General features: G+C 37.1%; 1 protein-coding gene across 1 annotated transcript; it reads right to left on the bottom strand.

Moving 5' to 3' along the window:
• Nucleotides 1–2,546: 2,546 nt before the first annotated feature.
• Nucleotides 2,547–9,996, bottom strand: LOC107081739 (opioid growth factor receptor-like protein 1). Its single transcript, XM_015369956.1, has 7 exons — nt 9,643–9,996; nt 8,248–8,334; nt 8,051–8,129; nt 7,845–7,923; nt 6,333–6,399; nt 5,940–6,085; nt 2,547–4,691 (listed from the first exon to the last, which is right to left on the bottom strand). Exons 1-7 carry the CDS (start codon nt 9,826–9,828, stop codon nt 4,169–4,171), a joined length of 1,167 nt encoding a protein of 388 aa, XP_015225442.1. The 5' UTR covers nt 9,829–9,996; the 3' UTR covers nt 2,547–4,168.
• Between the last annotated feature and the right edge of the window lie 444 nt (nt 9,997–10,440).

Consider the following 10,440-nt stretch of genomic DNA (forward strand, 5'->3'; position numbering starts at 1 on the left):
TAGAGTCTTTCAGCTGCTGGGAGGGAGGATCTGTGATAACGCTCAGTGGTGCATTTAGGGTGCAGCAGTCTGTCACTTAGGGAGCTCTCCACTTCTGCAACAGCTTCATGCATGGGGTTGGAGACATTATCCAACAGAGATGTTAATTTAGTTAGGATCTTTTTGTTTCCCACCTCCTGCACTGAGTCCAGAGGGCATCCAGTCACAGAGCTGGCCTTCCTGATCAGCTTATTCAGTCGCTTTCTCTCAGCCACAGATAAGCTACTGCCCCAATCTTGGCTGTTTGTGTTTTACAAACAGTTTGGACTATACTTGCTATAATTGATGTCAAGGCTCCAAGATGTAGCAAACCTATTGTTGCCAAAGACCCCAGCTCACCTTCAGTGCAGGGCTGGTTTAATAGCAAACCTTCTGTCAAAAACAGGTGGTTAGAATTTTAGCCCTGATCGATGTGTTACTATTGACCAGCCAAGGTTGATTAAAATGCTCTCAACATATTTCATACTTCCTGGATTGAATTTTTCCAGAACAAAATCTAAAACGATGCTTTCCCTGAATCATCAGCCGGTACCTGGGACTCCTCTGAGCTTCTGTTTTTAAAGACGACTGGCATCTTCTGCTATCTGACATGTGTTCAATGTTTTCTCGTGACTTGTCATGGGACTTCTTTGCAATACACACACTCACACAGAGTTCCTCAGTTTATTTGCTTTTTGGAAAGTAAATCTTTGTCTTCCACTCTTTTCTCTGCAGACTTTAATCCAATTATTCTGCAGGCAGATCAGCTGCAACAGATGTGCTCTCTGTCCTATAAAATCAGACTGGATCATTCTTCCTGGATTTCTTTCTTGGCGTCTCAAAAGAAGCTCCTGTTGTGTTATTGTGAAGTCACCAATTATTTAAAATTTAAGATTTAATAAGTTTGTTATTTTAAAACCTGAACAAATATGAATAGATATCTCTCACACATTAATTTGTGGTATTGGTTTTGCCTTTGGCATACCAAATATATATATTGAATTGAAAAAGCTTCCTGGATGGGAAGCGAAATGTCTTCAAACTTGGAAACAAATCCCAGTGTATTGTTTTTTAACTTTTTTGGAATGACTATGACCTGGATGACTGAGAATCTTCACAAGCTTACAGCAGATATGTAAAAAAAAAAAAAAAAAAAAAAAGAGGATTGGAAAGCTTTAGTTTTAAAAATCATAATAGGCTGAGATGGTAAGGTAGGTGTTTGGTGTAACACTCAAAGCATTTTTAAAACAGGTACATTCCAGATTATTCAAGAATAACATAACTCGCCTCATAATCAACAGCATTTTTTAGTTTGATGGTACCTCGACTGCTGTTCATTACTGTAGTTCTTGGATTTTTTTCAAGCATTTAATATTTTTTTCTTAAAACAACACACAAAGGTTTCATTTTTTCATGACATAAGATTCATGTTAAATGCTGAATGCATTCTTGACACCTAAACCTAATGAACAAAAACACTTCTCACTGAGCTGAGGAAATACTGAGTAGAACAGTCACATTTTATTGCAGAAGCCAGATACAAATATTTTAAATAACTTTTCCACTACAGTAATTCTTTCAAAGGGGCTTATTCCTCCTGTACATTAATAACAATAGATTATATGATTACAAAGCAAACTATAACTTAAATATCAAAAGGCTGTACAAAAATCAGGAAGTAGAAGAAGTTGGTGTAGACACTACTTATAGCATACAGGTATAAACAAAACATACAAAAGAGGCACTTATGAATATAAGAGAAACCTGCACACACAAAACTGTATGTTTACATATTATTTTCACAAAGAGTCGACATACTTAAGTCCATGTTATCATACAATCTACCTGATAAGGTACTTTTACAATTATATCAGATACACTTGGCGGAAGAGTGATGTTGAAACCTTGTCATCTGTTCCCACAGGAAGAACATGTGATTAAGTCAGGAAGAACCGATTTCCCTAAACGCCCCCAACCCCCCACCCACAAAAAAATTAAAAATAAAAATGCCTGGTTCACATCTGGCATGGCTTTTAATTTCACAGATTTCTTTAAATTGCAAGAAAAGATAAGAAGTCAAACAATTAGACTTAATTGGCCTCTAACCATCTTTATAAATTACAGGATTTCAGTGCAGGTATCTACAGTACGTACTACATCCTTTTTTCTGAGCTAAATTAGAATATTTGTGCAAGAGTGTTTTTCCAAATTAACATACCTATTTAAGCACAATGAGTACTGCAGCTCTACAAGCATAGGCCTAAGGAGTAAGTCAACTTCACAGACTAAAAACATGGTCAGAACTACATAAGGTTAAAGTTCACATTAAGTTGTATAATGGCCAAGGTTACACAAGTTGAACAGGTCTTTTCTTTATAGTGTGCAGCAGTTCAGAGAAACCTATAGTGTATTGACTAAGGAAGACAGATTGTCAAAAATATTAAACACACATGCCACCTGTTCGGTCACGATAACGTCACTCAAAATCAACTTTTATAGTGTTTTCTATTGTTTGTTTTTTGTTGTTATTTTTTTTTTTTAGGAAAAGAGGACTTATAGGTGACATTACAACCCGTGGAGAATGTGCTTATAAAAGTTTTCTGTTGTTGGCACCAAAGGACTTAATAAAAAAGGTTTGATCTCAGCAATGGGTGGATGACAAAAACAAGCATTTACAGTTTCCTCTATAGTTTTTTAGAAACACAACCTCATTTTAAATGGTCTATAGAATGAGATTTCAATGTCTAGAGTTGACTTTTAAAGGCTTAATACCTAATGACCATAATCGGAAGGGGTTTAGAGCATTTAATTTAATTAAGGTAGAATAAGAAAGATAAATAATAAGTAATGAGTTTAAAACAATGGGAACTCTGATAACGAAGACAAGAACCCGCATATATTAGCAGCACATACCACAAAGGTCTTTGTTAGAGAGTGAAGCAAAGACTCCTATTCTGTCGCCATAGTAACTACATACCAAAAAAAAGAAACTAAACAATAAACTTTTTCAGTCCTACATTCAAAAATGTAAATTTGTGGAGTTTTTCTATTTGGAATCAGACAACTGCAAACTAATCTGTAGGTTGGTTTGATCTGAAAAGGAATAAATATTTGATAAGGATCTGCAATGCTGCAGATCTTTTAAAGAGAAACATAAATAGCCTTCCATAATAGTTATTTTACAAACATTCTTAATGGCATAGAAAATCCATGCAACCTCTTATCTGATTTGACTTGATGTTTTTCTATTTGCAAAAAGGGAGTTCAGCGGATTGTAAAAAGCAGTTTGACTTATTAGTAAAATATTATTTTCTAACCTATTTAGATCTTTTACACATTACATTTGATATCATACTGCTGTAATAAAATCTTTTTTAAGGGTTTTTACATGCCTCTTCCATTGATAAGAAGTAATTAAGGATGAAGCAAGCTCTCGTGAATTCATTTATCCTTACCTCTTAAAGGAAACTACCTCTAAACATTGTTGAGTCTAGGATATTTTTCCATTTATCAATGTTTACACACCGGATGTTTCCATTTTTACCAGGACTGAATGTCACCAAAAGCCTTACAATTCCTTTTTTTTTTTTTTTTTTTTTTTTTATAAAATCAACTAAAAGGTTTTGTATTTTGCTCTTCAGGTGAAACATTAAAAATCACAGAGTAGATACACGGTTGTGTCTGCTATCAACAAAAATAACGAGGCCTTTAGGTCAATCTAAAAAACTGGTTTTAAAGTATTGCTCACCAGTAACTCATCTTTTCCCTAGATAAAGAAAGCACAAATAAAACAAACTATACTAGTCATCAATATTGCCTTCCTACTAGAGCTTAATGGTGAATCATGATGTAAGGCAAACATCTACCCAGTGTTTTCTTCTTTATAAAAGTTCAGACCTTCTGACAAAAGTCATTTAATTCATGTCTCCACTGGTTTGAATGGTTTTGGAAGGTCATTGAAAATTACGATATGTCTAAAAAACGAGATTATAATTCTATGTAACCAGTTTTGCAATGTATTTCTAAGCCCTTAACCTGAACTGATTCTATTTTTTGTTTATTATTTCAAATGTGTTTCATTGCTGATATCCTGGGTCTGAGTATCTAATAAATATAAAACAGAGACAATCTCTTTCCAAAGGGAGTGAGCCTAGCTGTACTCACTCCTCTCTCTTCTCCCACTAACGGGCATCAGTGGCATTTGCAATCCGGCCTCATAAGAACCAAGGTCTGGGAAGCCCTTTATCCCTCCTCCAACCAGGTCCTGGCACATTATGGCATCATGGGAAGACACTGTGATCCTGCTACTCACAGATGAGGAAGTATTCTCCTCTACCCTCCTGTTTAGCTCTGGTGTGGGAGCAGGAGCTCTGATCCCGCTGCTCCCGGCGCCGACGCTGCCAGTGATTCCCTTCTTAGGTGGCGGCCCCCAGAGGAAGGCGTGGGCAGGTTTGTAGTGCTTGCGAGCGAAACGGAGCAGGCGTCGCCGTGTGGCAGGTAGGCGGATGGTGTAGACGAAGTACTCCAGCACACTGTGCTGCATGTTCGGAAGGGTGGCGTTGCACAGCGACTCCTGGAGGAAGAGACGAACCAGCGGGGCCTTAAAAGCCTCGTAGCCAAGCTCACCCAGGGACTTCAGGATGCGAGTGATCCTCAGGTAGTTGTGATGAGACCTAAGAAGAAAAAAAATGAAGCAGGAGTTGATGAAAATTCTGATGGATTAAAAGGCAAATTGTAGCAGAGTGTAACTGTTCTACAAAGTTCGTTTCCTGAAGGAGTAAACACACCATCTTATAAGTGCTCCCAGCCCTGTGATATGCTGGGAAATTAATGGGGAAAAAACATGAAGACTGAAGCGATTACTTTAATAAACCCCTCTTAATAACCATTTTCTCCTGCTACTCTACAATAATGCATTTCTGATTACTTCCGCCATTAACCGAGCTCCAATTGTGTTTGTATTCAATAGGAAAAAAAACCTGCCTCAGTGCTTCTGTTTTCAGCCATTTTTCTTTACTCAGTAGAACCAAAGATGGAGCTAATGCTGGAGATAACTTTGTGTGCTGCCTTCATTTTCCTTACAGATAATAAGTCCACCAGGATCAGAGCTTCTGTGTTTAAATGGGCTGCTTCTCATTGACAACACAAAAAAAACACAGATCAGAGTTAAATAATAACAAAATAAAAAAGTATTTCAATGAAGAGATGGTAAAGATGATGAATCTGATATGTTGGCTCAAACTTACATTATAATAACTAAACATCCTTTTTATGAAAACAGCATAAAGAGTGCCCTGATTAAGACCATTTAATAGTACTTCTAATAGTTGCGAGGGCTAAATAAATCTGACGGATAATTACAGACCAGATATCAAGAAACATGTTGCAAAGAACATAAGTTTCTGCCGTTAAGCTCATCCTTTTTTTATTTTCTTGTAAAAGTCCTGCAGCTATTTTTTATGCAGAAATGAAAATTATTCATTTTGCATATTTTTCAATTCATCTTATTCAGTTAGCCACTCCTTGATCTGAGCATGTCATCTCTGAAAACTCAAGAGCATTTTATTAGTTTTAAACTTTTCCCAGCTGAATCTCCTAATTGTGATAAACTTATTCTGTTCTATTTAGTTCAATCATACAGGCATTTGCTTCTGGAAGTAAACAGACATTTCCTATAGGCCATGAATCACCTGAATTGCATGTGGAAGAAAAATCAATTTCCTTGTAACTTAAAACATGCTGCTTTATATTTGGCTGCCAATGGGGGAGCATTTCAGTTGCATTGAAATTAGAATGATTACCTTCCTAAAAAGATGGAAAAGTAGCAAACGGAAAGGAAATGATAGGGTTCCCCACACATATTCAGCAATTTATCATCAAATGGCTGCTGCACAGCATGCTGTGTGCATGTGTAGGCTTACTCATTAAGGTGCTGGAAGCGTTCCTGCCAGTTGGGGGCCCGAGCGACATTACCACTTTTATCCAGCAGTTTGATGCCATAAAAATCCAACATCATTGAATAAGCCGCCAAGAATCTCCGCTTTGCTTCCCGAGTGCTTTGGAATTCCTGATGGGTTTAAAACGAAAAACAGGTTCGGTTCATCAGCACCTTTCTACACAGACAAGAACTTGTAAAGACTATACAGAGAAATGGTTACTTTGTTTCCTCTGCAACGTTGCTTTGTCTCTAACTAAATATACATTAATTATTAATGTTGATGAATGAGTATTGGGGCATAATTGACACATTTTCTCAAACTTAGCACTAAAATAAAACAAAGAAGCCAGGTTCTATTGGTAAACTTGGACCTTACTTTTATCTCGTCCTGAGTCAGTTCATGTGCGTAGAAGTTGAGCCCTTGTTCTCTTAATGGGAACAGCCTGGGACACAGGGGAAGGAGACGAAAATCCAGGTTAGAAGAAATGAATGAGAGGATGATTACTCAGGGAATAATATTGATAATTAGCTGGAGCGTCACTTCCTCAGCACTTTTTAGTGCTGCTTACAACAAGCAGAATTAGCTCACTCCTCTCTTACAGAGGCAGATTATCTTTAAAATAACATTTAATATTAAAGTTCCCCATTTAAAAACTCGCAACTCTGATATGAAGGAGATAAGGTCAATATTGTGTTAAATGTTGAGAAAACCTTCAACTTAATGAGGTCAAATGTTACCAAACATACAGGAAAGAAACCATTTAATTTGGTTACATTAAAAAAATTTCCATTCAGACCACGACAAGGAGTGAACTTTTTAAGACAAGCTTTACCTGCTTTAAAATTTACTGTCTAAAGTGAAGATTTATGACTTCAGTAAAAGCATAAAAGTCATCCTGAATAAAATTTATCAAAATAACTAAGTTATGATTTGAAAGAAGCCAAACTCTTTACTTGTTAGGGGCATTTCTGATCATTTTTGTAGTAAATAATAAACGTAAAAAAAACTCAAATGAAATAAGGGGATTTAAAAGTTTTTTCCTACCTGATTCTGAGTAAATGAACAAAAACTCAATTATACAGAGAAGCAAAAAAAATTATTATTGATAAAATATCACCGCTGTCCAGCCTTCCAACTGCAACACAGGATATATGCAGAACTCACATAGAAGCACAACCACACATTTTAGGATAGATGGTTGGAAATCATGGGTCTTCATTATTTATCAATAACACAACCCTAAAAGATACACGTGCTGAAGAATATGACGCAAATTTAATGTCATCACAATATGAGCATGTGTTTGGAGTTTAACAGTCATTGGCTTATATGTTCTAAGTACATTTTCATGCTAATAGTCAGTTCAATAGAAGTTTATAGGAGGAGATGCTTACAGACACAAATGGCATCATCATCATGAATGCTAAATATTATAAGAGACAGGTGAGACATTTAGAAAAGAGGACAACAGGCATGTATTGGAAAGTGTTATCATCCCAACAGTTACCATTGTCACTCTTATTATATCATGCAGCTCATTTATGCCACAGCAGATATAAAATCCTGCCTGTCTAATGAAATATGTCATCACTTCTTGGCAATATTTGCTTTAATACTCAAATTAATCTCCAAAAAAGGTTGCCAGAGAGTGAAGCCTGGTCCAGCTTTGACAATTAAACTAAAAAAAAATATGAATTAAAGCACAAGATTGAATAACAACACTCTGAGGGGCTGCAGGGATATTCTATCAAGACTTGAGTTATCAAATCCATATTTAAAAAAAAGATTTAAGCAAAAATTAAATACTTAAAATAAATACATGGTTTTAAATTTGGTTTTGCATTGCTAGTAACTGGCTAATTGTATTACAAACAGCTCTCCGCTTACCACTGAATGTAGGTGTGATTGTGCTCCAGTTTGTCATAGTCGCCTCTCCACTTTGAAAGAATTTCCTCGATGTAAATACCTGAGGAGAGGAAGCGGAACAGGAAATGTTGCACGTGTTCATACGTCACTCACGTTTCAGCTCAGTCAACTGATCTGCTTCAGCAAAATCAAAACTGGATTTTCCTGCATCCTGCTTCTGATCTTACCATCGGGAACCAGTGGGATTTTGTTCATGTAAAAGCGCAGGTTTCGATACTCGTTTGGCTGCCTGGACTTTCTATAGTTCTGCACAGACACACATGGAGTGAATACATCAACTCAGGATATCTACATGCATTTATGTGGAGGTAGAAGAAAGGATTTTTTTTTTGTTTTTGGAACATGCATGGTTGTGTGAATATACCGGATAGCTGTGACGGTATTTGTAGAGATCCCTGGCGGCGTAAAAACTCCTCTTCATCTTAGGAGCAGACTCCGGGGAATCAGTCAGCTGAACGTGGAAGATGGAGAAGAAGAACATTAATAAAGCAGAGGAAGAGATGAAAAGACAGCTAAAAGTAAAGAGGTCAAAATACAGGTCAAAACAGAGCAAAATAAATAAATAAATAATCCCATGTTACAACAGATGGAGTGTAGCTCTTATATGCTGTTCAAACGATTTAAAAGCATTTGCTCTCTTTTGAGGTCAAGTGCTGTCATCATTCATTCGCTTCTCAACAGCAAAGGAGGCCAACTCACATCAGTACCACGCTGCAGGCCCTGGAGAAGGATCCTGCATGTGAACCCTGTGTATAGTTTAGAATTTGCGAAAAATTTACTCACTTAGTTAGTGATTACATTAAGACGGTTATGACATCTCTGGACTTCTTAAAGAAACCAATTTTACCACATCTTGAGATAAGCATGCCGATAAGTTAGTTTTAGAGAGAGCAACAATTTCAGCAGAAAACAGGAAGGCTGAACTTGAAGCTGTTTTAAATTAATGTAGGCTGTGCCTATGATTAATATACCAATAAATAAATAAAAAAACAATAAGGAATAAAAACCAACTTTAATGCTAGCTCTCTCACACATCGCCTCGTCTTCTCATCATAGCAAGTTCCCCAAAAAACCTTCTTGTTAGATGCACTTTTACTAAAATTCTATTTACATCCTTTAGGAAGGCTTTTAAAACAAATTTTCATTTGCATTTACAGAAAAATTAACTGTGCTGCTTTGTATTATATACGAAAAATATGTTAACATGCCAGCTGAAATTATTAATCCTTATCAATTATTCATTTAATAATCAACTAATTCAGTTTCTTTTTTTCTTTTTTCTTTTTTTTTATAAAAATAGCCAGATTAATCTTTTTTTGCAGCCTTAGTTGACAGTCAGTTCCTCTACAGGTTTTTGCTCCCCACTGTCACCCCTTGCTTGCAGAATTGGGATCATATTGTGATAAAAATCCAGTACAATCTGCTGGTTGCCTTGATAAAATTTTTCTGCTATAATGGTTAAGCCAGTCACACTGAAATGGACCATACTGTACATATACTGTATATTTGCAGAGTAAGGTGCTTTTTAAGCCATATAAACAAATATAAAAATTACAATCTATTTATAAGTCTCCCTAATGATTCTCTGTTAGAAAAGCCACCTATAGGTTGTCACCGACTTTACATTTAAATGTTAGGTTTCCAAAATGAAGTTTGCCCTCAGCTTGGCCTTGTCAGAACACCGCGCGCTGCTGACTGGGCGCGCGGTGCGTCCGTCTGTTCCAGCGCGTGCATCACATTCATCACCCCCTCCTTGTACCTGCAGGCCAGCGTCCCCGCTTTGTCCCGCGGTCCGATCGCTCTCCGCCGGGCTGACGGAGTCGGAAATGCCGCTGTCATCTTCAGCCGTCGGCTCATCGCTCTCCGAGTCCGATCCCCACGTCGAGTCGCATTCCTCCACGGTGCTCGGCTCCTTGAAGCGCCAGCTGCCCACCAGGTTTCCCATTTACAATGCATGCAACTCTTGCCCCCTGTTATTGTCCTTCCGTCTGCGCTGGACGCTCCATCATCGGGTCCGCTGCTGCATGCGTTCAGGGGCTTCAGCACTGAGCTTTTAAACAGCATAAAAAAGGGGGAAATTCCACATCAGCAGCAATGATGCGCGTTTCAGTATGGGGGGTGATTAGTGCCACCGAGAGGAAGGGGGAGGTCTTAAAGCTGCAGATACAACCATCTCCTGCCTTTAAGAGGGCCAATAAAAATAAACAGTCCTTTGTCTGCTATTTCCCCCAACTATTTAATATTTTAAGTAACTTTGAAACTATACTGAATAATTATGCATAATTAATATTTTACTATATTTGAAAGCCACTATTATAAATTTAAATGTATCATAAGACATTCAACCAATTTGACTTTTACCCCAACCCATATAATGCATATCATATTTATTTAGTTCACAAATACCATGTTAGATATTAATTCAATTCAATTCAGTTTATTTATATAGTGCCAATTCACAACACAAGTCATCTCAAGGCACTTTACAGTTGAACCAGATCATCCAGTCAAATTGATTGAAGTTTTCTATCTAAGGAAAACCAGTAGATTGCATCGA

The sequence above is a fragment of the Cyprinodon variegatus genome, unplaced genomic scaffold (assembly GCF_000732505.1).
Source record: "Cyprinodon variegatus isolate N-32 unplaced genomic scaffold, C_variegatus-1.0 Scaffold40, whole genome shotgun sequence".
NCBI lineage: Eukaryota > Metazoa > Chordata > Actinopteri > Cyprinodontiformes > Cyprinodontidae > Cyprinodon > Cyprinodon variegatus.